Here is a 12,829-nt window from a genome sequence, read left to right on the forward strand (position 1 = left end):
CGTCGGGTCGGAGGAGGAAGCCATCGAGTACGAGTCGGTTTTCTCGAGGAAATATGAATATATTTCGACTAACTGAGCAACGGTATTCCGCGGCACACGAAGCGTGGAAAAACGGAACTGAGCAACGGACGCTGTGCGTGGCCATTTATAGGCATGATGACGTCGGCGTTGATACGGTGGCTGTCGAGGAACACCTACTCGACGGACGTCGACGCACAGCGCCCTCTAATGGGGAGAAAAAAATTCGAGGCCAGCAAGCTGGAGATACAAATATCATAGATAAGGAATACGTCGGAGGACACAATCCCTTCGAAATGTTTTTATGATACCGCCCATGTTGAGACAAATCACCACCGTGAGGGGGGGTGACAGAGACAGGGATGTATAGGTACACTTTATATGGGGAGGGTGGACACTGGGCATAGTGGTCGTGTATCGAACAGGGGTCTAATACTGACCAGAGGGGGGAGTGTATAAGGGTACCAGAACCCCTCACTCCGTCGAACAGAGTACAGATAACATGACAGGCTGATCAATGGTTGCAGTATTGCAGAAATTCGAATCGGTGTTTTTAAAGCTAAAAAAGTCCCTATTCGGGTGACTCATTTTGTGGGTCAGAATGACTCAGGAAGTGAATTGTGCCTCGGGTATTACACACACATCATGAATATGTACAAATATATTCTGGAAACTGGATAGAAAATTAGTTATGTTCAAAAGTAAATAACGTCTCACTGTTTGGTAGAGAGGCTGTGTCAGTCTCGAAATACGGATACCTCTACTTTGAGACCACAAACGCATTTTGGTGGCCGTGGGCCAACCGTCTCATGCACGATATGACAGAATATAGCTTTTCGAGTTTGCCAATGAGTGGCCATTTTGATGTAACAAGAATCGCCATTTTGTTTTCTAACCATTGCTCATTGCTTTCTGTTCCTATTGCTTTGCAGTATATTATCCGCTTACACTGCTCGACTGTGGAACATTGTTGTCTGTGTGTGAAAAGGACAAGGCAGCAGGGCCGTGAGAATAACAAGAGTTCGCTGAAACACAAATGTAGGCAGCGCCAGGAAGGATGCCCGACTCCCTCCCGAATGTAGACTTGAAGCAGAGCTGCAGGGCATTTAATCATTTCACAGCTGCCAGCCAGTCTCGTTATATGGTAGAATATGTTAGAATAATACCGCTAGAGGCTTGAATTATGCTTTTCTTACGGCCCCCCTTTGCTGAGCCCGCTAGAGCATGACGGCTCCCAGGACGCGAATAACACCTGATAGATAGCAAGTTCCGGAATGCAACTCCCCCCATATGTAGTTCGCTTCCAAGAACAGAGGCGCCGTGTTTTATTCAATAAACGAAAGATGCCTTCGCACTCACAAATTGTAAATTGTTACTAGAATAGATGTTTGAAGGTGTCATAGTGGTCGGAGATGTCCATCATCACACCAAGTTCAAAGAAACCCAATAAAGGGCGGTGTTAAACATGTTATAGCTGATTGTTTGATATGCATTTTGTATATATGTAACTGATGTACGTAATTCGCTCTCTTGCGTCCCTCGAGGTCTAGAGATACACGTTGCGGGACGTGAGACCGAGTTGGCCAACTGAGACTTTTGCTTTGCAATAAAACCCTAGCTTTGGGAATACAACCTCGTGTCTGGCGTCTCTATCGTGTGTGGTGACCCACCTTGTTTCCATAGACGTCAGGGTCCCCTAGGGGCCCCTTTCAGCTGAACAGGCTGAGATATGTTCTAAGCTGGATGCCAAAGCACAAAATGGCATCTTGAGAGCAAGTGTAAAAGACCCTTACTCATGCTGGTAGAGAATATTCTTTGGCACCATCTTGTTGTGAAATAATTGGGTCTGGAGATTGCATTTGAAACTTGGCCAGGAAAAAGCAGACATGATTCATGGTAAAATAGATAAAGGCAAGGTAGTTACCAATTAGTACAGATCAGCTGCGTTACTTGGCAGCAAATAAAATGAGCTCATGGGGTTTTCCACGTTATAAACTGCCAATTAGATTTGGCAGGACCTCGAGAAGCAGGAGTTAAAAGGATGTGTAATTGTGTTCGGCTGGGCCTAAAATAAGCTGATCAGTCTGTGTGTCAGTCAGCCAGGGCTTGCCAAGGATGAACTCATGTGGGCTTTATGAGTGACAGATAAGCCACCCAATCAAAGATAAGGAGGGCTTTTTGTCCGGCTTAGAGAACCAATCAGATATGTATCTTGAAATTGCATGAAAGTATTGCATCATTGAAAATACCTATATAAGCAAGCTGATTCCAGAAGCTGTGTGTGTGCTTCAGTGTGTCTTTTGAACTTGTATTAAAAGAGGACTGTGAATCTGTACCCGGGCATCCATTCCTCCTTTATTCCAGTGCCAGGGTCCACAGATGTTAGAAAGCTTGAGGGGATGCAGAAGGACCTTCTTTACACAACTATGAATAAAATACAATAAAACTAAAAAAGCAATGAGATCACATCTAGCCTCTTATATCAGACACATTCAAATTTAATACTCACCCAGTTGCGCACAGGCCAGCATAGAAAACCCAAACCTAAACAGATACACTTTCCGACTGGTTGGTGGATTCCAGTCTCTATGTTACTGTGCAGCAACTGGGCAACTCCCTAAATTAACCAAAACAGAAACTTGTGAAACATCAAAATACGGGTAGAGCGCACTAAAACTAATTTACTCACCCACTTACTCAGCGTAAGAGTAAGTTACACTCCAATAAACCACAATAAGTAATCTCGGAAGGAACAGTTCCACCTGTTGAAATTCCTATAGCTTGCAGAATGGCCCTGATGTCACAAATAGTGCAAGGCCCTTGTTTCCAATCCACTATTATTTTTACATATTTAGTGATGTCACTGTTCAAGCACTCATTTATTTTGGCTGAAGGGACAACTTCTGGAACAGTAAAGATAGTGAATTTTCTTTTTTTTATTGCATCTGGTTACAAAAATAACCTTTCGCAAAACATACAGCATTTTAAAACTATGAATAGAAAGCAAAAACTTAAAAATAAATCCATTACAGATGAACCCATTTTTTCTTCAACCTTCAACTTAAAAAAAAAAAAAACAGACAGTAAAGACAGTGAAAAGAGATTTCCCACTTCAGTTGTGAGGGTGCAGGGGGTGGAGGAGGACCAGTGCCTAGATGGGAATGGTAGTCCTAGATCTGGAAATACCGTCCTTCATCATCTTACAATTCCTGATATTACAGAAAATATATTGCAGATATAAAGGCTGCCATTACAGGGAACAGTGTTACCCAATATAGACAAAATGCACCATGGCATTAATGATCCGTTTCTCAGGTTTATTCCAAATCTCCCCCAAAGTGGATAAACTGAACACATTCATGAAATGATTTTTTTCTTTCATTCAGATAATAACCGGTAACATAGCACTATAATCAGAGATACTATACCAAATTCAAAAAGAATACGTTTTTCAATACAACGCATTAAATAGCTATGAAAACACTATGAAAAATGTACTGAATGGAAGGATTACTCACAGTATTGCCAAGGTTTCGTAGTCCTACATGGCCGGTTCCTAAAACAAGGGTTTGCTGCGGCTGGGGGAAAAATGCACAACATATTTTAATACATCTTACAAGGACATATAATAGTTTATTTAGGGTTCAAACATGCAAATAGTGGTTTAATTAAGAGGCTGCCTTAGCAAAATTGTTGTCTTCATGCATGGCAGTCATCCATGAACAGGGTGAAAATTCAGGAGCTTTACAGCTTTGCTATGAAGTATCGGCTCCCACTGCCTGAGTCATCTCAGTGGTAACAGTGTGAATAAATGTAAACTTGTCCTCTACTTTCCACCTGTAACTGTCAATCTCCCTCCTTTGCAAATGAAGAGCAGTACATGACGCAAGTGCACACACTCTAAAGTCTCAATAACTTACAAATGTAACCCTAGATATGGAAAGTCACAGTAAATATATCTGAATTGGAGGGCTGATGAAACCTGTCCTTGTTCCAACTGTAGCAATTTATTTGAGTGTAAAACTGATTAAAAATGTAGAATTCGTATGTGTTCCTGGGCAATTCAACATTTTTGTGCAACAGTGCTCCCTGTAAGAAATAATTGCTATAAATAAAGTTTGCAAAGTGATTCAGGAAACCTCGCCTCATATCCCTGTTACTTCACAAGATACAGCTGTGCGATCTGGCAACTTGCTTTCTATGACCATACCGTATTCTTGCAAGTTCCTAACATCGGGGTCATCTAGAAGCTTGCAGTGACAAGCTGAAGTCACCTCACTTAAAAGCACATTTGTACAGTGTAAGATCATAAATCAGAACACTAGGGGCACGGAATATGCATGTCCAAACACACTGCAAGATTGGACTGTTGATATTGTGAAGATTAACAAAGTACTACAAATAATTAGGCCCTGCACCCTGCCTTAGTAGGTCACACTTTAGAGAGCCCCATACTTTGTTCCTTGTTAAGATACCTACTCTGCCACAGGTAAGCCGCAGTTGCTAAATTAAAAAAACAAGCACATTTACATTTTTTACATTTGCAACCTTCAAACCATCAGATAAACATAATAAAATATCAGGTAGACAGTAGATTGGTCTCCATGCTCCTCTGCACTCCTCCGACCACCATGTCTTGAGAGGCGTGGACAGAACCTTTGCCCGGTTTGAGGGTCTGCGAGGTTTGGCAAGGGAGGCGCATGGGGACACACCAACTAGTGTTCACAAAGGCAGAAATGGCAGCTGTTATCTCCCTGGTAACAGCAGCATTTGCCTCACAATCCCAAACATGCAGCTCAACCGCACACTCCACCTTCTTCATGGGCCGCATGGTCATGTTCATTGCATGCCCCCGTCACACCCTACAAGTCCACCTTCAAGGCCTCCTTCACCAATGGAGATTGCCTACAGTGATTGGCTTTGGCTAGAGCTTTCGCACCAACTATGGCCTGCACCGGTCAAGACCCGCAAACACACCTAGGAGAAAGACAGTCAGCCCAAGGAATATGACACTGTACATAGTTTTGTGGGCCAACAACCAAGCAATCACAGTAACAGTATGGAAGGGTAGGAGCAGGTCAAGCAGGAATGCAAGGGGTCCAACCCTGAGAGAGCCCAAGAGGCCAGGTAAAGGTTGTATCCAGGGATCCAAATGGACAATCAAGTTCAGTCCAAAAACAATACAGAGACAGTAGGGTCCAATCAGAGCCGAGCACCAGGGAAATCCAGAAATCAGTTTAGGATGGACGGCCAGTGTAAAGAAACCAGATTCTCTTACGTAAAACAAATGAAAAACGTTACTCAAGGAATGAAAAGTTGAGAGACGTATCTTCAGAGCTGGTTCTTCCTCATATTTCAGCACTGCTTTCAGTGGAGATGGAGTTCCGCTGATTCTGATGTCATCATCCAGGCGTCTGATGTCACTGCCCTCAGCATAGGCTTCATTCCAAACACCTCGGGATGCATTGTACTACACCAAGGCACATAATCGATCATGCCCCTCCTTTGATTGGGCCACCAACAACAATGAAGGCAGCGCTCTAAGGTCTTCTGTTCTCCTGGATGGACTGCAATTCAGGAATCATGGAACTTCTGGGTTGCGTGCAAGCGGACAGGGTTGGTCGGGAGAAACAGATTTTCTTGGACATACAGTAAACCCAGAATAAGAGTTGTGTTAACCTTTCTATCTCAGCTGGATGGTTCAGAGTTCAGGACTGGATACTGTCTGACGACTAATAAGGGTCTACAAACACATACCAGATGATCAGACGGAAGGATGCAACCATTCACTCGTTTCTGAGAGATGTTGGTTTCCTGTGATAATGCATCAGCCTTTCCATGTAGAAACCCTGGCAGATATGTGATAATAAAGTCAAATAGAGTAATGAACTAGTGCCATCTTGCTTGTCTAGCACTGGTACATCTCAGGGATACCAGGGCCTGTCGATTGTGGTGGGCATTGTATAGAGTGTCACTTGGTGTTTTGCCCCCTTTAAATGGTGCTGCCACTCCTTGAACGCAGCTCTTATTTAATTTATTTTATTAGAAGGTTTGTTCAGTGCTGGCCTTTCAGAGGTGGTCTTGGAGCATGTTACAAGATTCAAAGTTTGAAAAGGTGGGAGGTGAAACTGATGTTACAAAATGTTTTAGGATAGGAAGTTTAGGATAGCCAGGTGGTAGCAGGGGATGTGGAGGGGCAGGGTTATGTGTAACAGCAGCTCCTGTTCCATAATGGTAGAATTTTTCCCCTCGAGAAAAAATCCATTGATTGCATTTGTCTCAAGGATTGCATCAATGGCCACAGCAAATGCATCAGCCTCCACCACAAATGGGTGGTCTACGTTTGGATGCTGTAGGACTGGGGTGGAAGAAAAAACAACCTTCAAAGTCTCAAAGGCATTTTGGAATTCCTCGGTCCACAGAAAGGGAACCGATGGACTGGTGAGCCCTGCCAATGGGTCCGTGATCACTTAAAAGGAGTGTATGAATCACAACTAGAAAATGGCGAAATCTATGAAGGACTAACGATTTCACAGAGATGGGTGCAGGCCGTTCTAGAACAGCGCTGACCTTTGACATGCTCGTTTTACTCCTCTTCTGATCTGTGAAAGATACATCAAATATGGTGTATAAGGAATTGCTCTGTAATCTGCGCAATACAGAACAGATAGGTTGTATATGTTGTTCTAGGGAGTCTGAAAATAAGGGGATATCATCCAAGTATATCACACAGGAGGTCTAACATGTCTTGGAAGATGTTGTTCATAAATCTTTGGAACAAAGCCGGGGCATTGCATAGCCCCTAAAGGCATAAGGGTATAGTCAAACAGAAAAATGTTGGTTTTGAAGGCGGTTTTCTACTGATCCCCCCCCCCCCTCTCATTCATATCAGATTATATGCTCCCTTTAAGTCCAATCTATTATATACTACTGCTGTCTTGAACCAGTCGAGGAGCACTGGAATTAGCAGTAGAGGATATCAGTTCTTTACCGTTACAGCATTCAACTTCCTGTTGTCAATGCAGGGCCGCAAATCCTCTCCCTTTTTAGAAACTAAAAAGAGCAGGGATGCCACTGTATGAAAAAGTAAAGACCTATAAACACCATTCTTAAAGCCTCATTTAAAATGTTCTACAGGGCCTCTGTTCCAGTTAGAATAGATCCTACTGCAGGGAATTGCAGCCTCTGCTAATAAGTCTATGAGGCACTCATACCATCTATGCAGGGACAATCGTTTAGCTTGTTTTTTGTCAAACGCGCTCTTCGAATCCTGCTATTCCCTTGGTAGGAGGTGATTGATGAGATGCGTGATGGCGCCTACTGCGTCTGTCTGCATGAGGAGGGCATAACAAGGCAAAACCAGACGGATTGTCCAGGCACTGTCGGGAACAGTAATTGGAGACAAAATGGACAGACTTCAAGATCCAGTCAGCGATTGGATTATGATGTTGCAGCCATGGCAACTCCAAGGTTAACACCAAACTGTGGGGCTGCACTGAGATGGAAACAGATCTTTTCTTGATGTACTTGGAAAGTACACACAGCAATCTCCTAAGTTTGTTCTGTTACCATGCCAGATATGGGGCTGGTGCGATCTACTGCATGAACGGATTCAGAGCTGGATTTAGGGACCATGGGAACTCCTAGGCATTTAACGCATTCAATGTACATATAGTTCCCAGTGGCCCCATAGTTCTACCATTGATCAAGTTGGCACAAGCATCTGTTAATATAAACCCGTTGACTGCAAGGCAAACCTGTACAGGCTCAGCCACTGAGTTGTCTTGACAAAGACTTGTCTGTGGGACCCCCAATCATGGACGGGTTGAGGTGTTCCCAGACTGAGGTGTTCTCAGACTACTTTGGCTGTCTTTTGGGACAGGACCTAGTATAATGCTCTGCCTAACCACAATACAGACAAAGATCAGAGACCTGCCTGCGTTCAGCTCAATTTAACGGCTCTCTCACCAGCCCTATCTGCATGGGTTCAGGTTCTCCTCCCATGAAACAACTGGGGTGCCTGCTTTATTTAAAGATGTTGTCTTTCCTTGCGCCATTTTGTCAACTGGTCAACTACCTGAAGTACAACATATACCAGAGATGGGAAAATCGATGGAATGGCAGGAACGATTGCTAAAGAGTCTTCCAGTTCAACAGAAAACCCTTTGTAAAACAGAGTGTCTTCTTTGCCTTCAGCCAGTTCGTTTCTGCCACCAGCTGGTTGAACCGGCAACATACATAAGGAAACTGTTCTTTCCTTACACTAATTCTACTAGTTCAAGATCTGTTGCCTGTGCGTGACAAAAGGTATCAAAGACCCAATTCATTGCCAGTAGAAGCACATCAAAATCATAAAGAATGGGGTCATTTGCTTCCAACAATGGATTAGCACAAGCGGCTCTTGCACCCCCAAATGGGAGAGGACAAATGTAGCTTTAATAGTCGCATTGGTGAAGGCCATAAGATACAATGTGCAGTGTAGCTTGCACCGATTAACAAACATGCAATACGCCTTTTGGGAGGAGCCAGAGGAAATGGGGCTCAGAGCACCATTGCGGGAGGAACAGTGGCCGGTCTAGGAGAAGGAACTGAAAGGAGGTGCTGCACCTGCAAACTCTCATCCAGCGTCAAGGGATGAATGTTACTTTGTATTACATTAATCCGCTGATTGATTGAGGCATTACCCGCCACCATATAGGTGGGTAAATTATTTATGGCCTGTAACAAGACGGCCATCGGGTCCGCCCCTACGTCCATAACTCCAAAGTGCTGAGAGTGGACAGCTCAATATGTAAGGCTGTAGGAGCCCCAAAAGACTCCCCTCCCCTTACCTCACCCCTCCTGTAGCACTGTTCCAGATGCCTTGAATATCCTGGATACAAAGTAAATGAATGAAAAGGCGCAGAGAGGAATACGAACAGACTCTCCCCCAGGGCTGCAAGTAAAAGTGCTGCAAGTCAGCAGAGTGCAGAAGGCCAATGCATAGGCAAGTAAAACGGACCAAAGAATACCCACCGTCTTTACCAGAGGAGATGGCAGAAGTCCTAAAGTCAGGGCTGAGTGTCAAGAAGGGAATACTCCATAGATCAGAGGATCCTCCCTGGAAGTTGCCTTGCAAGGACAGAAAAGGTCCAAGAATCTGCAAAGACGTGACCCGAAAAGCATAAGGGCTTAACTATGATAGGAGTTTCTAGGAGAAAGAATAACTGGACAACACCACAGCATGGAAGAAGCAGAGAGACCTAGGTGAAAGCCAGTCAGCCCAAGCAATATGGCACAGCCCATAATTCTGTGGGCGTACAACCAAGCATTTACAGTAATCATCTGTGATGGTTAGAACAGGTCAGGCTGGAATGCAGGGGGTCCAAACCTGCCAGAACCCAAGACGCCAGGTAATATCTATGTCCAGGTAACCACAGTGGTATTCTAGTAAACTCCAAAAACAATCCAGGGTCAGAAGAGTCCGATCAGCAGCAAGCACAGGGGAAATCCAGAAATGAGTCTGGGATGGCAATCAGGGGCATGAAGCCAGATTGCATTAAGTTAAACAATGGAAAACACTACTCGCAAGATGAAGCGTTGAGAAATGCATTCTTGCTAATATTTAAGCACTGCTTGCAGTGCGGTTGGAGCTCTGCTGGGTCTGAAATCATCACGCCCAGCGTTATGTCATTGCACTTTGTATAGGCGTTGTTCCAAGGACACATTGTACAGCACCATGGCAACCGCCACAGCCAGGTTTCGGGATGTGTGCCATTCCGTGCCTGGATACTGACACCGGCAGAGTGTAATGAGGCCAGGGCAAAATATGTAACCACTCAATCATTTCAGAAGGGGGAAGTGTAATTTATAGACTGAAAAGAAAGTCATCAATATCCCAAATTCTGTAAGGAGTAGGAACATAACTAACAAGGCGCCCCTTGTGGGGGCACCAACAATGCAAGTGCAAGGAACTAGATGGGGTTCATTTAAAAACAACACAAACAAGTTGAACAAGTTACTTAATGTATTGCTCATCTTTGACATGTAATGTCCAGCTTCAGCTGCTTCGGAAAACATTTTTTGTCAGAGGGCGACGTGCATCGATGGCGTTGAGTCGATGTCTCTCAAGGCCTCTGTCGAGGGTGACGTCATCGGAGGGTATGTGTAGCACACGCAGAGCCTGTTGGCCTCAGTTCTGTTTTTCCCTCTTTGTGTAGCCCAGATGCCCATAAATAAGGGCATGATAGTACTCAGCCTTGGTGGAACAGAAGCTGTAATACCATGGGAAATTCTACAGAGGGGTAGGTTGGGAGGGCGATGATGAATACGTTGGAGGAACTTCCAGTCGAAAGAACGTTACATGGGGTAAGTAACTTGTTATTCAAATGGATTGTGTCCTCCAACGTATTCCTCATCTTTGACAGACTCCCAAAGCAGTATGTTTGATAGGAGGAGGGTGTAGAATATATATATTAAGTATTTTCAAGGGCAGAGTAAAGTACTGCCTTACCAAAGGCAACGTCTTGAGCATGGGAAGCTGTTGAGATGGATTTCTGAACTCTGACCTGGTGGGCAGAGGTTCAGAAGGCCAGCCTAGTTTCTTGGAACCGGGTAACCTTCTGGACAAGCCAGACCAATCAAGGTAGCATTGGCAGCAGTCAAATCTAGGTCTCAGGAGGGGTGAGGGTGACTGAAAGACCTCATTGAGCACACAGAGTAAAGGACACTTACAAATCACTCCCTGACAGGTGTAGATATATTAAAAAAACAAATGCATTTATTTCAAGGCCTTTGAAAGTTCACCACACAATAACAATCACAGTACTACTTTTAGATCAATACAATCCTATCTAAATACATATATACAAGAACAATGGGGTCTAAAGGGTTAATGCACGAAAGGGGTCCGTACCTAAAAGGGGAAGGAACCAGGCAGGGTAAATAGTCTTGAGTCTGTTCTGCATCCACCACAATCCTGAGAGGCAGTCCAATCTCTAAGAAGAGTGGAGCCTAGTGCTCAAGTGTACTTGCAATGCTGGCGCACGCGGTAATGCAGAGGATAGTTTCTTACCTGTAACTCCATTTCTCCAGCGTTGGTATTTTTCATGGATTCACATGCTGTGAATATTTCGATGTCAGGCTGGGAATCCTCAGTAACTTTAATTTAGCTTTTTCCTATGGAAAACTTCGACACTTAAATGTCCTATCAACGTTCTTTTTGGGTGCTTCAACCTACACCATTAGGATGTCTGATATAAATAGCTCCGCCCCCGCAGAAACCCGACCCAAGGTTTGCCTGCAGGGGCGGTCGGTGGGCGCATGTGAATCCATGAAGGATACCAACTACTCCCTTCTCTGGCATTGGATCTTTCATGGATTCACTTGCTGTGAATAGATTACATAGCAGTATGACAACTTGGAGGTGCATGACAGGCAAACCAAACCCTATGCTCTAAGACATAACAACGAACCCCCAAGAATGACATGTACCCACAGGCATGATAATCAACAAAGCAAGGTATAAAACAAACAGAAAAATCCTGAAGCAGCAGGGCCTACCTTACTGAAACAGGCGTTGGAGGACTGCCCGTCCTACCTGCACATCTTCCACATGTTGCTGCCCCAGACAGTAGTGCCCGGTGAAGGCATGCGGCAACGCCCAGGATGCCGCCTTGCAAATGTCAATGAGCAGTATACCAGCCCATAGTGCTGCCGCCGACGCAGTGGACCATGTAGAATGGGCCTTTGGCTTGCCCCTCAAAGGCTTGCCAGCCTTCGCATGACAAAACAAAATTGTAGAGAAGAACCAACAGGAAAGACCTTGCTTGGAAATAGATAGTCCCTTGATGGAGGGACCAAATGCCACAAACGGCTGTTTAGACCTCCGGAAACCCAGAGTATGGTACAGATAAAATGTCAACACCCTCTTGACGTCCAAAGAATGCAGAGCCTTTTCTGCCGGCGTGGTTGCATTATCAAAGAACAAGGGTATGGCAATGGAGGCCAGTTTGTGAAATGCTGACGGTACTTTCGGGATAAAGTGCGGATTAGTAACCGGGAGAACCTTGTCCTTCATAATTCTCAAATACGACGGGACAACAACTAGCACCTGGAATTCTGATACTCTTCTGGCCGACGTGATCGCAAGCAGAAAAGCAACTTTCCATGAGAGGAACTTTACATGTGACATGGGCTCAAACTGCCGTTTCATGAGAGCAGAGAGAACTACATTGAGACTCCACACCGGTGCAAACCTCTTCTCCGGGGCAAATGTACGAAACGGTCCTTTCAAAAAATGTTTAACAAACCGATCACTAAACAGAAGAGTAGCATGGCGCCGTCTTGTGAACCTGGAAATGGCCGCTAAATGCACTTTGATCGATGACAACGCCAGGCCCCCTTGCGCAAGCTGTAACAAGTAAGGAAGAATCTGAGCCGGAGAGACGTCCAACAACTGCACCTCTGGGTGCCATTCACACCAGGCACAGAACGTTGCCCATTTATGACCATATGATACATTGGTTGAAGGGGCCCTTGCCGCCTCCAGGATCCAACGACACTCCTGTAATAAACCTAGAAGACCGAACTCGGCGTGATCAGAAGCCACGCCGCCAGGCTGAGAGAGGCTGAGAGACTCCAGATTGTGATGCCACACTTTTCCTTCATCATGCGAAAGGAGATCTCAATCTGCTCCTAGACGAACCGGCTCTTCCACTGTTAGATGAAGGAGATCTGAAAACCACATCTGCCTGGGCCAGAATGGGGCTATTAAGATCATTCTGCACGGGTACTTGCGCACCAGCTGGATCGTCCTCCGAATCCGCAGAAA

At 44.8% G+C, this 12,829-nt stretch overlaps 1 protein-coding gene across 7 annotated transcripts in view; it reads right to left on the reverse strand.

The window, feature by feature from the left end:
* Positions 1-12,829, reverse strand: part of USP21 (ubiquitin specific peptidase 21) — a 1,008,218-nt gene that overhangs the window by 617,609 nt on the left and 377,780 nt on the right. For all 7 annotated transcript variants that reach the window (XM_069604671.1, XM_069604661.1, XM_069604666.1 and 4 more), the window contains one exon: positions 3,537-3,596. In XM_069604671.1, the coding sequence (XP_069460772.1) occupies positions 3,537-3,596 (60 nt within the window). The remainder of the gene's footprint in view (positions 1-3,536; positions 3,597-12,829) is intronic.

The sequence above is a fragment of the Ambystoma mexicanum genome, chromosome 1p (assembly GCF_040938575.1).
Source record: "Ambystoma mexicanum isolate Mex_15411 chromosome 1p, UKY_AmexF1_1, whole genome shotgun sequence".
Taxonomy (NCBI): Eukaryota; Metazoa; Chordata; class Amphibia; order Caudata; family Ambystomatidae; genus Ambystoma; species Ambystoma mexicanum.